Source organism: Nannobrachium achirus, assembly GCF_963921795.1.
Source record: "Nannobrachium achirus genome assembly, chromosome: 13".
In the NCBI taxonomy this organism is placed as follows: domain Eukaryota; kingdom Metazoa; phylum Chordata; class Actinopteri; order Myctophiformes; family Myctophidae; genus Nannobrachium; species Nannobrachium achirus.
Window position 1 is genome coordinate 2,926,014 of NC_137833.1, and position 10,233 is coordinate 2,936,246.

The 10,233-nt window shown below is 40.9% G+C and overlaps 1 protein-coding gene across 2 annotated transcripts in view; it reads right to left on the reverse strand.

Moving 5' to 3' along the window:
* Positions 1-1,858: 1,858 nt before the first annotated feature.
* Positions 1,859-10,233, reverse strand: part of fam135a (family with sequence similarity 135 member A) — a 59,544-nt gene continuing 51,169 nt past the window's right edge. For both annotated transcript variants that reach the window (XM_080741029.1, XM_080741030.1), the window contains exons 19-21: positions 7,096-7,206; positions 6,433-6,546; positions 1,859-4,223 (exon numbers count right to left, since the gene is read on the reverse strand). In XM_080741029.1, the coding sequence (XP_080597155.1) occupies positions 4,018-4,223; positions 6,433-6,546; positions 7,096-7,206 (431 nt within the window). In that variant the 3' untranslated portion in view covers positions 1,859-4,017. The remainder of the gene's footprint in view (positions 4,224-6,432; positions 6,547-7,095; positions 7,207-10,233) is intronic.

The window sequence follows — 10,233 nt, forward strand, 5'->3', positions numbered from 1 at the left end:
AAAAAAATAATGTGGAGTCTGTGGACGAATATTACAATCTTTAGTGCTAATGGTCTGTAACCAAACAAAGGGACATATTGGCTGTGTACTACTAGACCTATAGCAGCATAATACAGGATATTTCACCCTCAAAATGACTTTCTTTAAACAAAGAAAATTCAGAAAATCCATAAATTCAGCTCTCCATGGGGGGACATGGAGAGCTGAATTTATGGATTTTCTTTGTTTTTGTCGCAGTGGTTTCTATGGAGACACAAAGGAGACTCTTTGTGTCTCCACAGGGAAACATGCACTGCTGGTCATCAAATTATTGGCTTATAGGATTGGAATGCGACAAAAACAGAAACATATCAAGTCTCCATCCATGGTAGGCTATAATGGATAGAAACATGTAGACCTATGTGTGGGGGTTGGCTGCATGCATTTGAGCTTTGAGCAATGAGTAGCAGCCTACATCTTCTTAACCATCAGAAATATTCTTAATCAAAATTAATTGTGTTTTTTTGTATATATATAGGCTAGTAAACACAATACATCTGTTGTCAGTTAAAAACGAATATTTCTATTTGTCATTTTGGGGGCATAAACAAGAAGTTGGACATTTTAACAGTTGACAAAATACTAGACAATCGATTTGCCCAGATTGTCCATATAAGTGTCCAGTGCTAGCCTGCCCACGGCCCACCTATCAGTATCAGTTATTAATATCATAATGTAAAAACACAAATAACACAACTATAACTCACCACCGCACGGTAATTCAGCTCACTGTCTGGGACCACGAAAGTAGCCGGAACGGCGTACTTTTTCAGAAGTTTAGATATCCGGTGTCCTTTTTTGGGTATGGTGCGGTAGTCGTCCGGGGAGAAGTGTTCTCCACAGACGCGGGGATCCCGCGAAAGCAGGCTCTCCGTGGGCGACTCCACGGGGTTCATGTTCATAGCGCTCAGCCACAGCTGCAGCAGTGCAGGGTCTCCCGTGGGCATCTTGTGGAAGATCACCGTGCAGTTCCTCTTCTGCTGGTTGAAGCATCGCGGGTAGGCGCACACTTTGGGCATAGTTCTTCCACCACCAACCACCGTACAAAACAACGACTTTTCTCTTTCAATGAAAAGAGAGATATGAACTGATAAACAGCTAAAAAGACACGCACATCCCACCACCACGATCCCAGACCTATGCTATGGCTATATGGACTCGGGATGAAGTTAAACCGTGTAGCCTAGAAGAATACAGATCCACACTCCATGCTGCTCGATCCCCAAATGCCACTACTTTAGTTGTAACCGTCGAACCAGCGGAGCTACAATGGCTCTTCCTCAGAACACACTAGGTTATTTCCATCTATTACACACCCCATGGAGCCTTGGATTCAGGGGGACTTTTTTGTTTTTGTAGCATTCCTAAAGCCAATAATTTGCATAGTGATTTTTTGGTCACTGCTGCTCACTCACTCACTCACTCAGTAGGAGACTCCACGGCTGGACATCAAATTATTGTCTCAGGAATGCGACAAAAACAAATTAAAGTCTGACTTCATGGAGTGTGCAATTGATAGATAATAAATAAGCATCGAGGCATATCGGGTATATCTATGCACATACTTTGGGCATACTAACCGCAGCTCATCCAAAAAATGAATTTGTATCAATTATTATACACCCCATCATGTAGTCTTGAATTCATAGTTTATTTTTGTTGCATTCCCGGCCTAGGGCAATAAATTTATCAAATTATTGGCTTAGGAAAGCGACCAAAACAATCACTGCCCTATATGTGTATAAGTAGCAGAACCATAAAATGGTAACAATGCAACAATAAAGGAATACAACAAAATGTATCACAAACATGGTAATAATGCATATTTAATGGTAGTGCGATGACATATAAATCACTGACCAGGAAATGATAGCTTTTTTTAATTCAAAATAATACTTTCCAGTTTTAAACACATAAATAATCCCCAAATGACAAGACACCAAACAAATACTTCCATTAATTAATATAATTCCAGTGGTTCTCAAACGTATGTTATACTTTTATTAAGTTACGAGGACCCTCATCATAACTCTTGAGAGCTTACAAGTAGAACCAAATGGAACCTTAAAGGAGCAGTTCACCACAAAAACCACACACCATGGAGATTTTTTGTGAGAGATTTTTGGGGTGAATTCTATTCCATTTAGTTAGATTCGTACACTGTCTAAGTTACAGGCCTGTGAAGGGATAGTTTCTATCGATCACTGATCCCATGGAGACGTGAATTCATTGATTCTTTTAGTTTTTGTCGCATTCCTAAGCCAATAATTTGATGACGCCAGTGATTCCCTATGGAGACACAAAGGAGAGCTCGCACAAAGGAGGCTCTTTGTCTCCATAGGAACAACCACTGCTGTTCATCAAATCATTGGCTTAGGAATGCGAAAGCGCTTCCCTATGGAGACACAAAGGAGCCTCTGTGTCTCCATAGGAACAACCACCACTGCTGGTCATCAAATTACTGGCGTAGGAATGAGACAAAAACAAAACAAAATAATCCATGAATTCATTTCTCCACGGGGTCAGTCAGTAATCGATAAAAAAAGGGTCGTTTTGGGGACTGAACTATCCCTTAGGCTTAAGGATCCATTTGGAAACCCCCTCCTCCCACTTTGAGAACCGCCGATTTAACCAACATGTGCTTCTTCTAGCGCCACAACGGCCTTGGCTTAATTAAAACCCCCGTTAATAAAATGTGGTCATGTTGGAAGCGAAGCTTTTCCTCTCCCAACACCAGGCTGGGTTGAAGGTTGAGCAGAAAACGCTGCGATGCGATGGCAGGGAGACGGCAGACACTATTAAGACCAAATGCCAAGGCTGCGAAATCTGAACAACTATAACCTTATTTCGACAGCGGTCTGTGCTTTTTTTAAAAACGATGGAAAACTTGTTGATACAAAAGTAAAATTGTACAAATGACAGACGTTCTCAGTACAAAACGCTTTGTAAAATGCAGTTGTGTGGTACAAATCAATGCAGTTTATCTTTTCTATTGTCTATTTTGTGGAAACCTTTTTTTTTTCTTCTCTTTACTCCAAATGACATGTGCAGACTTGACTTGGGCCAGCTCACCAAAAACCCCGTCCCCCATTTTAGCAGCTACATTTCCAGTTCAGCATCTAAACGTATTTTTTTTAAAAGGATATGTTGATTGAGAAACAAAAGTACTACTTAACATAAATAACACTGACAATATAATATACCTTTATGACAGGGGGGGAAAACCATTTCCCCAGCACATGATTCAACAAACGATTGTTTAGAAAAAATGGCAGTATAAAAATAAAAATGAAGAAATCCATATCCACTAACATACCAATAAAAAGGAAATGACTGTTTGTTTTGTTGTTTCTTCCACGAGGAAGCAAATGATGTGCATATATATATAAATATATTATATAGCTACAGTATGATTGGAAAAGTCGGATACCTTCAGCCGAATCTGCGTCACCGCGGACCCTCCATCTCAAAATATTATTTAGTTCCAGGGACGCCAGAAGCAAAGATTAGAGTAAAAAATTGTTCACTCTAAATTTGGGTCTTGGAATATCTATTCTGCATCTAGCTTAGGGCCTCAGACGCGTTGGCAAACGCCAGGTCGCATCTGTCCCGCGTGCGCGCCTCTCGTGGGTGGTGAACTCGATGAAAATGAGCACTCCTTTTTCAATATGACTGGTTTTCCAGTCATACTGTAACATACATATATATATTTATAAAAATAAAAACAGACAGGTGATAATCCAGATACAATAATCAGAGTCAGGTTTGGATGCAGTGAGGTAATGGCTCAAAACATTCTTAAGCCGTTTGATTCTGTGTTGCACGTCGAAAATAGCCGACCTACAAGCTCACGTGTGGCGGAAGCGACGCAAGCTCGTAGGTCTGCTATTTCCGCCGTGCCACGGCATCATACAATCGAGCATAAAACGGGCACTACTCCTGTTTGTCTTTGACACCTGCCCCCCCGCCCGCCCGCCCCTATTGAAAGAACCGAAGGCCCGCAACCAGAAAGAACTTCTCCAGGAAGATCTCGGAGTCGAGGACGGCGATGTGGGCCGCCCGGCCGATCAGGGAGTTGGCGGTGTTGGGCAGGGCGTGGATGACATCGTAGCGCACCAGGTTACAGTCTTTGTTCTGGAGCACGGGCAGCAGGATGTTCTCGATCATCTCGGCGTACACAGGACCTGACCAGGAACAGAGAATGTGCAAGCAGAAGAAAGAAAGCAGGGATTGTTTTTTGTACCAGTCGCAGCGTGTGAACTGAACTGCTATACACACACAGCCACGCACACATTCCTCTCTCTCACACACATACAGGAAATGAACTGCTCACATCTACCGCTCACTTCAAACTTGGTTTGATTTTACATAACTGCTTGTAGATGATGCAGCTCTTAGATCAGGGGTTCTCCAGAGGTATAGTATTGCATGTCTTAGATCGTCTGACTATTTTCCAAACGGGATGCCAGGTAGATAGTGGTTAATATGCTAGACATAAATATTAAATAAAACGGTAATGACAGCTTGTGGATGAGCTGTTATAGCTACTGTTTTTGAAAATCTTTGAAAATCTAAAATAAACCAGGTACTCATGTTCTGTCAGTTACACACCCCATGAAGCCTTGAATTCATGTTTGCCAGACCCATGAAATGGGTAGGCCTACATAAGCAAATGTCGGTCTGTCTGTCCGGGTTTTCTATATAAAGGGTATATATGATGATGACATGATGATGACATGCCTACAAAAGGCATGATGTCATAAATGATGATGACAGACAGGGGGTCTGGCACAACCAGGTTGACCTGGTCTAGTTTTTTTGTGTGTGTAATGGGCATAAAATAAGATTTCTTCTGGGCGAACTACTCATTTAAGGGTCCATTTGTACACTGTCAGAGTTACAGGCCTTTAAAGCGATAGACCCCTCCCCCCTCAAAAAACATTTTCTATCTGTTACTGAACATGGAGACTTGAATTCATGGAGATTTTTTTTTTTTGCCGCATTCCTAAGCATGAAGACAGCGGTTCCCTATGGAGACTCAAAGGACACTCGCACAAAGGAGACTCGTGTCTCCATAGGGAACAAAGCAGGCTCTTTGTGTCTCCATAGGGAACAAAGCAGGCTCTTTGTGTCTCCATAGGAACAAAGCAGGCTCTTTGTGTCTCCATAGGAACAAAGCAGGCTCTTTGTGTCCATAGGAAACCACTGCAGTATTTGTACCAGTCGCAGTGTGTGCATTATGACATGCAAGCAAATAGGGCTGAGTGATAATGGTCAAAATCATATATACGGCATCACGTTGTTAAGCAAATACCTTGATATCGACAATAGTATCATATTGTGGCGATATCCTTTTATTTTATGTTATTTTTGTAGATGAGCAGTCATGGCAAGGCAGTGCGTTTAGCTCTTAGATCAGGGGTGTCCAAAGTGCGGCCTGGGGGCCAAATGCGGCCCGAGGAACAATTGTCTACGGCCCACGGCTTCATTCCTAAATTGTATTAAGAACAGCCTGCCAGTAACAGTCAAACAAGAATATTTTTAGTATAATAATAGTATAACATGTCAGGATTCCTTGTTCCCTGTTGTCTCATTCTGAAGTGGTCTTCAGCATTGTTTTTTTCTTACCTTGAACATCTGGTTACATTTGGTAATGTAAAATAATTTGTATTTCATTGATAAAAGACTATTGATATTAACCCATTCAAAACGGGTACACATTACTGTGTATTATTTTATGCTTTAACTACTGAAAAATAGCAGATATACAAGCTCACAGCGTGCGCTGCGAGCTTGTAGATCTGCTATTTTTGAAAAATCTTGAACATTAGAATTTTGACCCAATTCTATAAGTGTCTTTTGAATCCTTCTAAGGTTTTTGGAAAAATCTATGTTTCTAAGTCAGCAATCTGGCCAGTCATCGTCAAAGAAAAGGTCCTTTTTCACTTCACTTAACTGGAGCTCAGTTAGTCTGTTCTTGAGAGACTACTATGTCAGTGGTTTTCATGTGAAGGACCCCCAAAATGATAAATATTTGGCCACAGACCCCCCATCTCAAAACATTTAGTTCCAGGGACCCCTAAGAAGCAAAATTTGAGTTACAAACGTTTGCTTTGAAATTCATATATTCAAAGATTTGCACACATTTTCACGACTTTTTCAAAAATAGCAGATCTACAAGCTCGCAGCGCGGCACTCGGTGCCACACTGTGAGCTTGTATATCTGCTATTTTTCACTGGTTAAAGCTTTCAATAATTCTAGGCCTAAATGGGTTAAATATTGATGATGATAAGTTAGATAGGCTGAACTCTTCACAGGTTCTCTTTTAGTAATTCAATCAATTCAGTCTGACATCTGAAAAAGCTCCACTCCTGCCTCGGCCCTCAACTCACCTGACTGTTTGTCCTTTAATGCCGTTTTGCACATTTCGATGCGGGCTGAATGATAGGGGACGTAGCGGTCCTGCAGTGACCCCACCAGCACCACGTTCTTGAAGAATTGCAGACCTTATAAAACATAAACATACATATTAACTCATACAGTGCCAAACGACTTTTAGATCAACTTTCTCACTATGGACTTCCCTGCCAGACGACTTAAATCGACTTTTACTTAGAAAAAAAACAAAAAAAAAAAATTTTTTTCAAAAAAAAATGTTTGGACCCCATTAAATCTAGTAAACATGATTTCAATCGCGATTTTGCATGTTCCACCCCCATACAACCCCATCTTTCATACAGGATAGCCATCTTTGCTTACATAACATGTAAAACATAATGGCTATTATCTCAAGAATGCCTGAACGGATTTCCAATCTGTTTTTTTTGTTTGAAAGCTGTGAACAGCCTGCACAAACATGGTGCATGATCTGTGCATGGGCGTGCATGATCTGTGCACTATAAATTACATGGAAGTCTATGGAGAGGGCTGGCAGGGAGAACCCAAAGAAGGCATATTTAATTGGCAGTAACTGAGTTAACAGTATAAATCTACTGTAGCTCATGGAGTGTATGTATAAAGTATATTTTTTTCCTTGTCGAGAGAAAAGGACGGACCAGATTTCTTGCTGAGTTTGTAGAGGAAAGTTTGGCGAGGATCAGAGTGGTCCCGGCACGTCAGTTGTAGGAGGGACCCCGATTTCTTCCACTTCTGCATGAACCACAGGCCTGGGCAAAAAACAAACAAACACACAGTTTCATCAGGGTTTGATTTGCTGGGGGGAAATCCATGCCTCTTCCCAGTTCTCTGGAAATGGCCTGGACCGCTCGGAGCGGGCATGCATGTGTATCTTGTTAACCGCCCAAGTCAAGAAGTGCAAATTCCAATCGGAATGCGCAATCAATTGATTAAAAAATAAATAATAACTAGAAAGATACACTTGGAAATTGCAAGTGTGGTTGCCGACGTGACTTTATTCTACAGCAAGTTAACGGTCATGTGAAGCTCCACCAATACTCCAGCTAGCACCACTCCTCAAATGTTTTTCCTTCAATTTCCAATGGCATCTGATTCACAAAGAAGTTTATCTAGTGGTGAAAATAAAGTTTATCTAGTTGTGGACCCAGGGGGGTCCCCAAATCATTATGGGGGGTCCCCAGATAATTAAGTTAATGTGAAACATTGTTTTCTCACTCAAACAGTAAACACACCAACAACGTTTAAGTGTATAGAGGGTGTCTGCACATTTGTGACAATTTAAGGGCTTTTTAAAACCTCTAAAATTACAAATTAAACATTGGCCAAATTGTGAAATATTAGGGGCAAAAATTATGAAAATAGCAGATCTACATTCTGCATGTAGATCTGCTATTTTCACAATAGAACCGTGTTATACAAAATGTAATGCCTCAACTCTTAGTGCTCGTCAGGGTGGTTTTTGGGGGGTCGCGGCCTGAAAAGGTTGAGAACCACTGGCCTATACAGTACAAGTAGCACACTGATATCACACTGATAACATTCACCGTCTTTTAACAATACCTTCGTACTCCCTCATTCCATTCGTCTCCATAGACTTCCATGTAATTCATAGTGCACGGATCATGCACACCCATGCCTAGATAATGCACCACGTGTGTCCACATTGCTCACAGCTTTCAAACAAAACAAAATCCGAATGGAAATCCGTTCAGGCATTCATGAGATAGCAGCCATTATGTTTTCCTAAAATGTAAACAAAGATGGCTGCCATGTTTGAAAGATGGGGTTGCTATGGGGGTTAAACATGCAATTTCGCGATTGCTATCATGCCTACTACATTTTTTGGGGTCAAAAGATTTCTTTTGAAAAAATTGTTTTTGAATCTTTTTTTTTTTTTTAAACGGGAAATTTTCGGGACTATCTGGCCTGGCAGGGAAAGACATTGAAATAATCTCGGGACTATCGGGCCTGGCATGCAATGAGTTAATTGAGTACCTGAGACGAATAACAGTCCGTATTTTAACATTTTGGATAAAGAAAAATTATTTTATTTACCAGACTGTAAACCACAAACTAGAAGTTTTTAATTTCTTAAGTCTTAACTCAGTCGGTGCCATATTTAAAGTGGGACCTCTTATATTGCCGGTTCGCCAACAAAGGGTTAAAAAAATAGTGTGCACGCTGGTGCACACATTCGTGCACAGATCATGCACTATGCATGTGCATGCTTTTCACAGCTTTCAAACAAAAAAATCTGCTTGGAAATCCGTTCAGGCATTCAGGAGAAAACAGCCCTTATGTTTTCTTTAAGGCTGGGACTTTAACTGATTAATTGCGATTAATTAATTACAGAAAATTAACGCGATTAAAAAAATTAACGCATTTTAATCGCACTTAGTTTTTGCACCACAGAACCTTCCGTTTCGGGCATTCCGATCATAGCGATGCACCAACCAAGAAGAGACAACAAACGCAAAGGGAGAAGTAGCCGATCAGAGCGCTTTGCTTGGCCCAGTGGATGCGAAATTTAGATTTAAAAAACGAACTTGTTGATTCACTCGTACAACAAAATGTCAAATATCGATGTGCGATTAAAATGCGATTAATTGCGATTAATTAATCACAGAGCCTGTAATTAATTAGATTAAAATTTTTAATCGCATCCCAGCCCTAGTTTTCTTCAAATGTAAACAAACATGGCTGCCATGTTTGAAAGATGGGGTTGGTATGGGGGTTAAACATGCAATTTCGCGATCGCGATCATGCCTAGTACATTGTTGGAGGTCCAAAAAATGTTTTTTTCAAAAAGTTCTTTTTTTTTTTTTTTCCTTTTTTTTATTATTATTTATTTAAAAAAGACGTCCAGAAGACGTCTGGCAGGGAGGTCCATAGTTAAAAAGACGTTTTTATTATAGAAACGTCTTTTTTGGCAGGGTGAGTGTTAATGTACTCCCCCCTCATTTTGTTGAGTTAGATCTTTTTACTTAACGCATATATAGGCCATTAGGAATTATAAGACACTAGAAGCTGGGCCGCCCGAACTCGGGAACGATGTAAATAGAGAATGAATGCCCCGCCCTTTAATGCAAACCCCATTATACCTGTTGTCATAGGACCCGTTTTGACCATCTGTTTGCCTGTGTCCATTTATGCCCATATATGGAGATATCTGTATCTGTCTGTCTGTCGGCGTCCATTTTATGTCCATATATGGAGATCACTGCAGATATAGTTCTGGGTCCATTTTATGCCCATATGCCCATATATGGAGATATCTGTCTATTTGCGTCCATTTTATGCCTGCCCCACCCTATAATGCAAACCCCAATATACCTGTTGTCATAGGACCCGTTTTGACCATCTGTTAGCCTTTGTCCCCACCCTTTAATGCAAACCCCAATATACCTGTTGTCATAGGACCCGTTTTGACCATCTGTTTGCCATTGTCCCCTTATGCCCATATATGGAGATCTCTGCACACACAGTACCGGTTGCGGAAAACTCTGATGTCAGACATCAGTTCCGCATACGGGCATTCATTTTATGCCCATATATGGAGAACGTGGGAAGAATGGTTTAGAGATACTCGGATTACATACATACATACACATTCACAGAGATTTTTTGTTGACTCATGTGGCGTACGTGATGTCAGAGCCTTTTATGAAGTGATGTCACAATGAGTCAGCGCTTCCTCCGGAACAGCCTGATGTCAACAATCAGCTCCGCATAAGGAGATTCCGAACGTTTCGCGCCGGTTTCGGAAAACCGCGAGT